Below are 14261 nucleotides of genomic sequence, written 5' to 3' on the forward strand. Positions count from 1 at the left end.
TTGTGATCATTTCAGTTCTTAAGGCAAAACCCATCATCTTTTGTACTACATTCCCAAAGGTATTGCTAAGCAAAATTTAGCAAATATGCAAAATTCAGCTTTAGGAGCAAAGTGCTAAGTCTCACCCTCTTGCATATCCTTTGAGCTCTCAAAATAACATTACAAACAGCCCAACTGCTGGTCAATCAACTATGAATAGTTTAACAACCTTTCATTCAGTTGCAAAGGCTTTGTTCCCATTGCCAAAACCCTGAGCTGAAATTAAAAAGAACTTGTGACAGGGAGCAAGTAGTCACTAGTGAAAGTGCAGTTGGGAGAGAGAATTAGACACAGAGGGAGAGGTCCATATACACTGCAGCAGAGTGGAACGTAAAACCACCAGTGAAGATTTTTTTAAAGAATAAAGCTCATACTAACCAAATACTCCCAATGCAACATCTGTATATGTGATTACAACATTTACATACACACACACACACACACACACACACACACACACCTATGAAATATCAGTTACAGGGCACCAGTATCATACACATATTACTTACTCTCTAATGACAACCTAAGTCATTACTGAGGCAGGGAGCTCACCTGTTCTCCATCCCTTTATTCTTCAATGACTACATTAGGAGGGTATTATGATCATTTAGCAACAACAATCCTAGTGAAGAAGGGTTATTTATTTTCCCTAAGATGCTGCTAACAAGGATAGCCCAGTATTTCTTTAGTTCTGACTTCCACATTACACAAGAACATAATACAAGTAATTTAGGAATAAACTGTTTAGTATTCAAGCAAAACCCTTGATGTTCAGATTGCTGGCAAGTTCAGAGTGCTGGCAATCAAAACTATGTTGTACTGCAGTAATTACTATGAAAAACTTCCAGTGCTTAATATTAAAGAATAGAATAACATGATCCTTTCACCTCTTCTACACCTCTAGAGTGTGTTCAACATGGCAATTATCTTTGTTCAAGAAGCAGAGAGTTTAAACCGCACTGAAACTCAATTATACCCATGACTTTTGAAAACATAAACTCCAAAAGTCAGGTTTCATCACATTCAAATCACTGCTCAAAATCCTACAAAACGGATTTTATCCCCCTCCCACAAGACATCTTCAAACAGAAAAATGACTTCTTTTCTGCTCCATACCCACTTTTTCACTTTATTAAAGTAGAGGGATGGCTGAGCAGTGCTGAAAGACAAAGAAGAATCTGAACTGATAAAAACAGTTCAATGTGCAGCTCTCCCACACGTCATTACCCAGGCAGCCTAGAACTGCCACCACGTTAAAAAACCAGATCACACACTTGTTAACAAAAAACACATTACTTTACTACTTTTAAGAATGCAAAGGAACTAGGAGTAGTAGATTTATGATTTAAGTGCTTGTGGCTAAAATAGCTTTCCAATTATCAAGGGCCTCTTAGGAAGAGCAAGAATGCATTATGTGTTAATGACCACAACCAGGGGTCCCTTTCTCGACTCTTGTCAGAACCCAAGCAGATCCTCCCTGCAGCTTCACCATTAACATGTCTGTTTCCTGTCAGTCCACTCAGAGATAATGTCATTTATCTCAGGGAGGCACAAGCCCAGTCATTAGCTTCAATAAAAGACCTCAAACAAAGGCCGGATAATGTTTTACCCAGGGCTCTAACTAAATTCAGAACCAAGATTCTTAGTGTCTAAAAGTCAAAGACTCAAAAGTTACCCTTAAAAGGATATTTTCCTCATTATCAACAATCCTAGATTACAGCTCTGAACAAGAACAAGGTCTCTATGTATAGTAAACACCAGCCCACAGCAATATCTCATACAATTAGATTAACTGATAAATGCTGACCAGAGTTAGCATGAGAGGCTTTTCCCCTCCTTGCCTCCAGGGGGAAAATTGACAGAACAATTCAGGTACTGACTAAATAGTCAGATCTTTGGAAAAGCTGACCGCTTATTGTGATTGCCTGCAGGAACTGTATAACCATTATAAAGTATTCAATGGCCGGGCTTCTGGAAATCTTTTAAATGAAAGTGGAACTGGTTAAAATAAATGTAGGAACATGTGTTTTCACAGTGTTGCTCATATTACTGCAATTTCAAGTTTCTGTGAAGTACCAGGTGAACTTTTTTAAATTAAAAAAAAATACACGCACACACACAGACACTGTCGAAATTGGAGCAAATCTCAGCCATTCAATCCCTCTTTTTCATGCTGAAAACGAAGAACAGATGGTACTTTCCATGTTATTTGAATCTGGTTATTGAACACCTCTGTGGTTAGGGAGATTTCTGCTTAGCACTTTCGGCATACATTTCATTTACTAACTATAAAATGCTGCTTAGGAAAAATAAGTCTTTATAACAGTCTAATTAAAACCATCTTGCAGCCAAGCAATTTCACTTGAAGAGCATTCTTAACCTCTTGACATTTAGACTATCAATCCCTCCCTCGACCTTTTTTTTTTTTTTTTTTTTTTTTTCTGAGATGGAGTCTCACTCTGTCACCCACGAGTGGAGTGCGGTGGCCTGTGATCTCGGCTCACTGCAACCTCCACGTCCCTGGTTGCAAGCAATTCCCCTGCCTCAGCCTCCCAAGTAGCTGGGATTACAGGTGCACACCACCATGCCCGGCTAATTTTCTTGCATTTTTAGTAGAGACAGGGTTTCACATGTTGGCCAGATTGGTCTCGAACTCCTTACCTTAGGCAATCCACCCGCCTCAGCCTCCCAAAGTGCTGAGATTACAGGCAGGAGCCACCGCACCTGCTCCCCTGCCCCCACTGTTTTTAACAGACTATTTACAAAGTTATTAAAAGTTGCAAAACACTATCTCCTACAGGACAATCTTGATGAGTTATGCGTATTCCTTCTCTCTCCAGCAAAGTTAACAGGTTTCACATACTAAAGTCAGAATTTAGTGATAGGTCTGATCACACAAATACCTAAGTTCCGTGGGTTCTTGGGGAAAGGGCAGCCCCTTCCTACCTCAGAAAGCCCTGTCAACCTATAGAAAAGTAAGAAGCTGGATCAATGCTGATTGGAAGTCACCCTTAGTTACCAACGTTTTTAACAGCTAAATCCCTTATGTAGCTTTCAGAACAGTTTGCTGTCTGACAATGGACTTTGTTCTTTAATTACAGCAAGTGACCTTTCTGCCCTTTTATTTCACAGTAGATACACTATACTCTCTAAGTAGAATTCATATAGGACACTATATTTGGGGGAAAAAAAGGTATCATCTACAAAACTCATTAATCAAAATATGTTCTTGAATTGCTCACACTCACTTAGAAAATGTGCCAGAATTCCCTGGTGAAGTATAAAAAGGCCTCTACAAAAGAATAAAATAAAATGAATGATATCCTTTATGAACAGGTCCATTTGTAGACACCACCTTTATGACCAGGGCCATCTTAATGAAAGCAATATGATATTACAGAAATAATTCTCTTCTCTGAATAGGTATTGAGACACAACTATATGACCTCCTGTGCCTTTCACTTCTGTTTAAGTATCAGTTGCTTTCAAGATTTTTGAGTTTTTGTATATATTTTTGAATTTTCCAGAAATCAAATAAACCCGTCAACTCTATATAAACTATTTAGTTAGCCCAGCTGAATGCCTCCCTATCTAGTAAGTCAAAACTGTAAGATGGCTAAGGAGGATAACATAAAGAAGAGTTTCAATACAATGTCATTATACTTCACAAGAAAGAAGGGGAGGGTAGAGAGGCAGGTTTTAACAACCAAAAGCCAGCCCGTCAAATCTACTTATTCAGACATGTCACTGGTGGCTTAACCACAAAATGGGCTATAGAAATAGAGCTCAAACATCTTAGAATTATGGCATGTTTTGATTTTGTTCACGTATTAAGGGAGTGGCGACTTTTACAACATACTTGTGGTTTCCACATAAAGGAGTAGAACAGTCATTGATTTAATTAGGTTTCATAAGGTCCAATTTATCATGTTTTACATGACTTTGTGTAGTGAAGAAACAGAATAAACAGACCAAAAATAGACATTTAAGCATGCTGTGAAAATTAACCGGTGACAGCAAGTCTTATGAATCTCCTGTGAACCTTCCAACCAGAAAAAAAAAATGCATACACACACACACTCCCCTTTGGTTTTCACATGTGGCCCCTCATGAGCCACATCTGATTGCTGAAAATTAATAATCTTCACTCTCAAGGCACTTACTCTTCACAAACCCAGATAATCAAGCAAGGCTGAAGGAAATTAAAACATTGTATAAAATGTCAAAAAACCTCAGTGTTGAAATAATTTTCCAGGTGAAGCTTCTTGTCCTACTAAATCTTTACTTCCTAAATAGGTATCTTCATCTCAGTAGGAAGTATTTTCCAAATTGACGCCTAATTTGACGCAACCACTAGTTAGTGGAATTAGAGTTACTTTCCTGGGTGGCATTCATGCAAGGGAGTGCCATTTCTGTGTGCCAAGGATGAAAGCATTTTTTTTTTTTTTTTGAGATGGAGTTTCTCTCTGTCACCCAGACTGGAGTGCAGTGGCGCGATCTTGGCTTACTGTAACCTCCGCCTCCTGGGTTTAAGCGATTCTCCAGCCTCAGCCTCCTGAGTAGCTGGGATTACAGGCGACTGCCACCACGCCCAGCTAATTTTTGTATTTTTTAGTAGAGATGAAGTATAACCGTGTTGGCCAGGCTGGTCTTGAACTCCTGACCTCAGGTGATCTGTCCACCTGGGCCTCCCAAAGTGCTGGGATTACAGGCATGAGCCACCCCGCCAGGCCCTGAAAGGATTCTTAAGGGAAGTCGTTCTCAGGGTGAGGTGGGGGTGGGGAGGAAAGCCTTAAGGAATAAGGTTTGAGACCCTGAGCCAATGCCCCTGGACAGAGAATGGCCAACACTGCAGGACCCAAGCCCCTGGATCCAAGCCTCTGAGGGGCCCCTGTGCCAACTCCAGTGGCTAAGATTGGTGGCACAGCTTCCTCTGGTATAGGACCAGAAGTGAATCTAAATTGTAATGTGCTTTCTCCCCTCCCCCACTCCAGATCCACTCTGACTTGTTTGCTCTTCATTTATGTAATTCATATTTATCACATTTATGCTGCTCTAACTGAAGATGAGTTGCATGTATATGAATAATTTAATTCTTCCATTCTTCATCCAGTTTCCTCTGTGACTGGAAAGTGAAAAGAACACAAAAAACTGGAGAAACGACACCACGCTCTAATCTCAGTTGCCATGACAGCAGCCTTTGAGATACTGAAATGTTCCGATTGCCAGCTAAACAAAATTGTTGAATGTGAACATTTGGCTGGAAGATTAAAAGGCTAAGGGGAATGCAAAAGGGCAGTACCTCCCACATTCCAAGCAGCCAGTGAATCCAATCAAATGGCTCTGACTCCTTAACCACAGCCATTGTGAGCACTGGATTAGGGCAATTCATCTAGATAGTTAAAGCAGATTAGAACTGCAATTTGAAGACTATTGGCAACAAAAGTAAATGCCCTACTGTACTAAGTAATAAGAAGATTTCAGAACGCCTTTTAGCAGAAATAATGGGAAACTACATGTTTAAACATAAGAATCGAAACCTGGAATTTTAAAAAATTCATTTAGACTCATCAGTGTACAAATTCTGCCTGCCCAAGAGGGCATGAATGTATAAGTATTCGGAAGCTTTTTGCAAATTTGGCATTATCTACGTCTTAACGTCTCTCTCTCAACTTTTAAAAATCAGAACTTTACTCTTACACTCCAACTTAAATCCTGAACACAAAAACAAGAAAATAAAGGTTTCAGTAGCAGTGAACAATTTTACATGGAAATAATTCTCCAAAGACATATTATCACCACTTACAATCCCAATCGCCAACTATAGCCAAAAAAAAAAAAAAAAATCAAATTATTTAATAAGCGTGTTCCCAAACAACCATGCCACAACCCACATGACAGAAATCTTCTGCAAGGCACAACCTGTAGAATTAATCTTAAGGTTAATTTCACAGAAATATCACACACATCACTAACTCCTTCCCAACCTGCCTACCGGGCAGAACACCTTTTTTCCCCAAACATTAGTCAATGTGGTCTATGACTAAGCGGTACCACCTGCGGAGGGGGGTGGGGGCGGGCACTTCTTCCAAGGCAGCGTATAACTACAGACTTGTACAAAGATGGGAGGAAGGGTCCAAACGGCCTAAATCAACTATCCACACCGTTCAAATGCAACACATCATTCTAGTACTCCGATTCACTCAACCGTCTACATCCCCTTTGGCTATGCTTGCACATTTCACGAGTATCAGTCCAGCAAGTCTGTTTTATTCTTCCTAGAGGCTCCCCAGTCAAGCTAGGTATCCAAGTGATAACACTCTTAAATCTCTAGCTAAGAACTGGGTGAGGGAACGAGGGTAGAGTGCTAACAGCCAGCAAAACCATCCAGTTTTTGTGCAGTTATGAAACCAATGACCCAACACATCAAGCTTGGGGTTTAATTCAGGACCAGTAACAAGAACTCATTCAAGGATACCCTTTCACAGTACTATTTTGGAGACAGTAACAAACAAACAAAAAAAATGGGATGATGGTAGAATGTAAATTAGAATCCTCGACATTCCTCTGGGGGAGGAAACTTGAACCTTGCACCTAAGGACACATTACCAGCAATACTAGGATGAATAAATTAAAATAGAAAAATGTTCCCTTTAAGGAAGAAACCAGGACAAGAGTCAAGAGGGTACATGAGCAGGTTTTCTATTAAAAGCACACGGCAACCTGCTGACTAGTGAGGAACCGATCTACGGGGCGAAAGGTACTTAGAACACTCAGGCCCTCCCACCTGGGAACCCAAACACTAGCATCACAAGCAGCAACAGCAAGGGCAGCAGAAGCAAGAGCCAAACACTGCACCCAACTAAGCTCCCCCATATCGGATTTTAATATAAAAGATGCATACAACAGAATCTCACCAAGAACCAGAAAGCATAAAGAAGTGTAAGGCACACAGAGGCACACCTCCACACACCCACGCAAATGCACACAGAGGAGAGTAGGACATCTAGGAAGGCGACTTTATCCTACCTTCTCAGTTTTCAGTTTCTTGATTCGCCTGTGGCTCTCCTCCTCCTCCTCTTCCTTCTTTACCAACATAGCGTTTCCCATGAGCCCTGAATCCGGGGCACTTTTGCTAACTTCCCCTGCAGCGGCGACGCTGCCACTCCCAGTGCCCCCGCAGTGGAAGGGGCTCGCGCCGCCTCCATTGCTCTTGGCCCCAAAGCCATAGAGGTGCCCCCCAGAAGGGGCCTGGCCGCCACTGCCATTCTGGTGGCCCTGAAGCAGGTCGTGCTTGTCCTTCCTGGATTTCCCCGCATCCTTATCCCGCTTGGCGCCTCGGCTGCTCTGGCTTTTACCTGGCTTCTCCTCTTTGCTTTTCCCACAGGAGCCTGCCCCCGCGGTGGCGGCAGAGGTGCTGGTGCTGGTACTATTGCTGTTTGAGTTGCCGCTGCCGCCGCTGTTCACACTTTGACCCAGCGCTGAATTCATGCCAGTTGCCTCTCCAGGGCGCCCTTGGACTTCCTGCCTCTTGCCAGTGCTGCTAATCTCGGGAATCCCATACAAGGCAGCAGAAGGCAGAGATTTATTAGCATCCTTAGAAGTTTTACTCCTTTTCACTTTTGATTTGCTGGTCTCTTTGTGTGAATTCCCCTGGGGAGCAGAGGCCTGAACAGAAGCAAATTTTAGGCCATCAGCTAAGGCTGCGGTAGCACCAGCCCCACTGGAGGCCGGACCTCCACAATCCTTGGAGTTGCTGCTAGTGGTGTTGGTGGAATTATTCATCTCAAATTTCTGTCTGTCCTTCTCCAAATCAGCGTCCAAATCAATTATTAAATTTCCAACCCCGATTTCCCAATCATCGCCACTGTCATAAGTATCAACTGTATTTGGATCCACACCTTTTCCTGCAGTAGAAATGTTCACTGACATCCTGAAGATGAGCTCTCTAGAATAAAAATCCGATGAACTTTCCTTTGGAGATGAGGGGACATTCGTTTATCTCCGCTGGGCTTTCTCTCAAAGAAAAAAAAATCTTCTAATCTTCCTCTTCTTTTTCCTGCCCCACGAATGTGTCCAGGGATTTTACACCCTCAGTCCAGGTCCACCTTTTCCTGTGAAGGGGGGAAAAGTCGAATATTTCTTGTCTCGGTGTTACCAGAATAAAAAACGATTAGTATTGGGGAGTCAGTAAGGGGGACAGGGAAGGATGGAGAGTAAGGTGGCTCATGTATTGTCTCCACAGTCCAATATCAGGTTTAAAGGAAAATAACCAAACCCAAAAAATAAACCCATGACAGTAAGCATCTTACGGTAGCCAAAAGGAAAATCCCTTTATCAACAACACAAGGATAATCACCTTTTTAAAAGCATTAAATTATCTTAAGGATCTGATTCCAGTCCAGAAAGGTTTTTGTGTTCTTTTTTAAAGTTTAGGATTTCTGTCTGGCACATGTGATATCTCAACCCCAGAAACACAGCCTGAACACTCAGACAAGAAGGAAGAACACAGCTTTAAACATCCCTAAACATGTCCCAGATCTTGCAATTTAAAAGACCAGACCCTGGAAGTTCTGAGGCTAGTTTTCAGAATAGAATGTTGCTAAATTTTCCTTATTTCTAATTTTAGGTTTCAGTACTTCTTTTTACAAATTGTCTGGGCAATCTGGTTTTTGTTCCTAGTAAGGAACAGAAAAAACAACCAATAACTACCCCCCCCCCACAACACACACAGAAACCTCCCTCCAATCCTCTTTTCCCCAACAGCTTATATAATTTTTTTTTTTTTTTTTGAAATATACTGATAGGTCTTTAAGAGCATTTCTCTCTAGAAAAGACAGTGTTATATAAAAAGTTAAATATCTGCCTTTTGAGAAAAAAATACATTTAAACAATTCTACCATATTCCTAGGTCACAGAATTGCTCACTCTGTTAAATATGGTGCTACTGACTGTACGGAAAACTGATTAAGACATACACTTTAAGTGATCTGCGCCAAGGTGGCCTCAATGACCGCAAATGAGTGTGTGTTTGACAAAGAGCAGTTAAAACGGTTTTTAAAGGGATCAGCCCCTTTTTAACAGTTGATTGTCAAGAAAAAAATAAATAAATATACATACACACACACATACACACAGACATTGCTTACCTTTTAATCCTTTATCATTTTTTAATTAGGCCAGCAAATCAAAATGCCTTTCCCACTCCACTCGGCAAACAAGCCTGTGCCTCATTTTACTTAAAACACCAAATGATCAAGAAGGAAGAAACCAAATAACACATCTCAGCCAGAATAATCACTCGATAACATTATTCCACCTCCCCACCCCCCTTTTGGCAAACGGATCAGTCCTTTTCTCCTTAAAGAAAAAAAATGTGTCACTGTACAGCTGGAAGATAATGTTTCACATTCACAACAGAAGCACCAAAGGTTTTTTTTTCCTCTTAACAAGCATCGAGAATAATAGTTTTTTAAAAAAACAGAGAGTTTAGAGAAAAAAGTTTTCCCAACTTCTCATTCCGCCTTCAGTTCCAGACTTCAGAGTCACCGTGATCAGTAATGATCCCATGTAGCAAACCTACAGGCGTCCGCTAGTAACAAGACAGAATGTGCTAACATCGGGATAAATTAGTGAAAGGGAAGAAAGAATAAGAAGAAAGGACTGAAAATCTGGGCTGGATTCCGCCTGTTAGTCGGGAAGTGGCATTTTTCCGCCCGTCCTGACAGATTTGATTTCTTGAACTAACTTAAGAGAAAAGGAGGGGGGAGTAGAGGGAGGAGGTGGAGGAAGAAAGGGTGGGATGAGAAGCTGGGCAAGAGGAGAAAAAGAAAGGTGTGGAGGAGGAGGGAGCAGATGATTCAGTGAGCTGATAAACCAGTTATAACAGCATTCGCTCGGGGCGGGGGGCGGCGGGGTGGGGAAAATAACGGCGTTTAAAAATGGGCTCAGTCTTCGAAACCTAAAGGATGTGATGTTTTCCTGTCTCATGTTGTTTTAAGAAAAAGGAACTGAGTTCCTTGTATAGTTCCCGAGGGGGGTGGAATCCTCTGTCGCTCAGGTCAGTCACGTGGTAATGCGATAATTAGAGTCAAAAAAAGGTTTTTGTTTTTTTTTTTAAAGGCGACCTTTTCCAGGAGTTTTTCCCTCTTATACTCGCAGCCAACGGTGTGTCTCCCTTTTATTTATTTTTTCTTTCCTCCTCCTCCTCCTCTCGCCCACCCCCTCCTGTGTTTAGTCAGATGGCCCTGGAGCTTGGCTTAGTATTTTTAATTAGCTGGCATTTGGAAGCTAAAAGCAGTAATGAATTGTTGATGGATTGGAAGTAGAGAGTCGCTTTGCTGGAAATGTCGGGGCCGGGAGAGGGGGATGGGCGAGTTAGTAAGAACCAACCATCTAAAAGGAGCGATTTTGTTACAGTGCAAGCCTTTCACATCACGTGAGGATCAAGGGCTCAATTGGTTGTCGTGAGAACAAAAATGGTGACAAGCGTATCAAGAAAATACTGATCTGGTCTTTAAAAAAAAAAAAAAAGCTGAAGGTCTCTCCCCTCCCCCTGCACACACTCCCCCACCTCCTCCCCGCGCCGTCCCCCCGCAGTGGGCGAAGCTACAAGTTATGAATGTGAAACATTTCTCGGAGATCTAGGCTCTCCGAAGTTCGGAAGGAGTGAAATGTAATGAGCACAAGAGCGAAGCAGATGTTTTAAAGAAACACTTTATAAACCTTTCCTCAACTTATCTCCAATTTGTCGGCTTTCCCAAGGGGCCAGGGACGGGGACGCCTGGGGGAGGGAGAAGGGTACCTCCGAGCTACTTGGAGTTTAGGGACCCCCACTACATGTATTAAACAAAGAAAAACCTTTTGCTTGCTCCCCAGCCTGGTCCTGTAATAAACACACCATTGTTACTATTTGTGGGTTTGTTTGGGTTGGGTGGGGCTTTTATTTTTTCTCTTAATGGTATTTTCGTTGCTTGTTTTTTTAAGGGGATGGCGAATGGTAATTATAACCATTACATGTAATGAGTGACTATTCCCTTGTTTAATATTAAATTATCGGGCACTGGGATCTGACAGGAGACAGAAATCGGCTTGTTCTGCCCTTGCCCCCATTTTCCTGGATTGGTTTGGGAGCGGGGGGTGGTCTGCCGAGCTAGGACAGGAGAGGGAGGGAGTAAGGTGAGCTAGAGAACTGACATTGCAGACCAGGATATGTAGCTGTGTCACTTTTATTCTCCTTTGGGTTAGAGCCCAAAAGCTAATTTACTTCAAGTTACCCCGAGTGCCGAGTCAAGCTTAATTTGTGTGAACTTACAAATACTTCACCCTCTACTGAACAAAATTCACCCTTCTTGGGTTGTTGTTCTAATGCAAAAGCCAAACACTGTAACTAGTTCCTCATCTCTATGCATAAAACTCTCACATTCCCCTGCATGAAGTCCCCGCTAAGTGCTATATAGAGACACACCACGCAACCGTACTTACGGTCTGTATTGGATCGAGTTGACCTTTTCCTTCTAACTGCATTGAATGTGTTTGGTTGCAGCCGCTTTATTTTGGAAATTATAATCTCTTCAACAAATTTATTATTAAAGAAGATGGACCATCAAATGTCACAGACCGTCCTGTGTATTTTTTATAAAAGCAAAAATTAAAATTTAAAAAAGCAAAACAAAAATCCCCCTGGTGCACACACACAACAAGCTTGTTCTGCAACACTGAAATCAGGACTGAAACACAACACACACACAGGGGGAGTGGAGCAAAAGAAGCTCTCAGCCTCTATACCTGAAAGGGACTTTTCTTTGTTCCCAATGCCCTTTCGCATCGGGCCAATCAGAGAGCAGCTTTTATGAAACTGGGCTCTCTCATTGGCTAGCTGCTTTCTCTTGGCTACTGTAGGGGGTTGAGATATACACACGTATAAAACACACACTGAGAGCGGGTGGGGGTGCGGTGGGGGGTGATTGTGGAGACAAAGCGTTTTATTTTCCAACCAGATTGGGGTTGAGGAACCTCCCGCAGTAAGAAGGAAAAAAAATGGTGCGCCTGTTTCAATTACGACATCATTCACATAAAACACTTATTTATTAAAACAAATCTCAAACAGGCTGCGAGGAGAGGATGTCGGTAAATACAAGTTTGATTGTGTTATCTTGGGGGAAATAATGTATGTGATCGCTCGGTGGCAGAGGGAAGCCAAATGAGCCACCAGCGCGTAGCGAGGAGAAAAGGGAGGCTGGCTGTGTGGAAATGACTGCGATCATTTTGCTGGCTTCCCTTCCTTGTTCCAAGGACTCCGCAGCCCAACTCACAAGACTGATTTTCTGTATTGCAGCTTCTGGCTTTCAACCCTCCCCCCACCACTTTGCCCTTCCTGCAATTTTTTTTTTTCTTCCCCGTGTCTCTCTTTTTACTCGCTGATTAAATAAGAAAAATCGATCTGCGGGTAAAGGCGATGGTGGGGAAACAAGTAACCCTTTTGTTTCCAGGGCTCTGGTCTACAAGCAGTGAAGTGTGAACGCAGGCGACCATTTAACCAACACTACGTGAATGGTTCTTCCCTGAAATTAGTAACAAATCTTTTCCACCTGGTGTTATGTGGCTCCAAAAAGGAAAAATATATATATTAAAAAAGGCCCCAGCCTACCATAGTAGCACCTCGGGCCAGCCTCATCTTTTAAAAAATCGACTTGTAAGAGATAAGTATACTAGGAAGATTAACCGTTAAATAGTCCCAGTACACATATTTAAACCGTGGGATGGTCAGAATTCCTCTTCCCCCAAATCTTTAACCCTACTGGTGGGGAAGAGGGTGTCATAAATCCTCTGAATGCTACATCTGCAATCCACGAACACAGAAATATTTTAGAATTTATTATAGGACAAATGTCAGCAACCAAGTAATTGAGACTCAGGTCATAGGATTAGAGAGGTTAATATGAAATAACAAGTTTAGCATTTTACTGTAACAGCTAACATATTTAAGCTAATATATTTACATATGTTAAGCCTTTAGAGTGCATTTAATTTTTAATTTTTTATTGTTACCTTCCATTATTTTTAGGAGCTGAAATGTGGACATTTTAAAGTCAAAGGGTACTGTGAATCACAAGCATCGTGATCTCAAGTTGTAAAGATCCAGTACTACTAGGATTGTAATTTCCACATGACAATTGCAATTTAAGATTGTGTCTTAACTGAGTCATATGGACACATAAAGTGAATGAGTGCTAGCAGAAGACAGCTTCTGATGTAAATATTCAGTGATGACTTCGTGGATCAATAAAAATATTTATGTCACATGTTTTAAATAATGGCTATTGACTTATGTTTGAGCTTTCAGTATATTTAGTCCATAAAAAAATTGCCAATTAGCTGTTTCACTACCATAAATGAACTAGATTTGAGGCTGCAAATAGTAATAAACAGCAGTTTCCACCTTTTATTGGGATATATAAACCAGAGGAATGAAATCTGTAATAGTCCTTAGCTCTCCTTAAGTCAATTTGTATTCAAATCAAAGCTGCACTTTAACAAATAAAATAGGGCAAATTAGGCATCTGAAACCTACCTATCCTCCATTTTAGCTTTGAGATTTGTTTTATATTTTTGGATATAGAGATTTTACATTTGTGCATGCCCCATTGATAACAATACAGCACCATACTGTGATTTTTAACTTTTCTTCTTTTAAAAGAGTGATTTCTCAAGGCAACCAGATCACTCTTGGGCACTTCCTGTGTCCCTGGTGTGTCATCTACATCTCAGTCTTTGGAGGCCCATCCCTACCCCATATGTTATATTCGTTTGGAAAAATCAATAGTTAGCTGTTAAAAGAACGGGACATTTAAAAAATGAGATCTAGTGAAGCTGGAGGAGATTGGAGTTTCTCCAGTACAAAACAAATTACAGCGTCTGCAGCACAGATGAAGTCTAACTAAAACCAAAGTTTAGGGTTCCTAATAATCAAATAATCTAATCTAACCCTGGCTTCAACACTTAAACCCAAACCTTAAACCTTTCTGAGAAACCCTCCTGGCCGAGATAAAGGCTTAGGCCCAACTCGACCACAGGGTTAACCCAAACCATTTTGATAAACTAGAGTATTTCCTTCCATTCCAACATCTCCACACTCCCTTTACACCCCACCCCCACCTCCTTCCTCCCAGGTTCTTCCAGGAGACTTCTGAATAAACCAGTGTTGTCAGACTGGCTTTTCT

The 14261-nt window shown here is 41.5% G+C and overlaps 1 protein-coding gene across 4 annotated transcripts in view; it reads right to left on the minus strand.

Annotated features, from left to right (window-relative positions):
- ZNF608 (zinc finger protein 608) overlaps positions 1-11815 on the minus strand; it is a 113989-nt gene extending 102174 nt beyond the window's left edge. Inside the window, exons 1-2 of one of the 4 annotated variants that reach the window (XM_012448212.2) lie at positions 11524-11815; positions 7069-8153 (exon numbers count right to left, since the gene is read on the minus strand). In XM_012448212.2, the coding sequence (XP_012303635.2) occupies positions 7069-7971 (903 nt within the window). In that variant the 5' untranslated portion in view covers positions 7972-8153; positions 11524-11815. Of the gene's footprint in view, positions 1-7068; positions 8154-9188; positions 10577-11523 lie in introns of those variants that run through there. The other 3 variants (XM_012448215.3, XM_012448207.3, XM_012448232.2) reach the window with 3 other exon arrangements.
- Between the last annotated feature and the right edge of the window lie 2446 nt (positions 11816-14261).

This window comes from Aotus nancymaae, unplaced genomic scaffold (assembly GCF_030222135.1).
Source record: "Aotus nancymaae isolate 86718 unplaced genomic scaffold, 86718_ANA_hifiasm-v0.15.2.pri h1tg000064l_1, whole genome shotgun sequence".
NCBI classification, from domain to species: Eukaryota; Metazoa; Chordata; class Mammalia; order Primates; family Aotidae; genus Aotus; species Aotus nancymaae.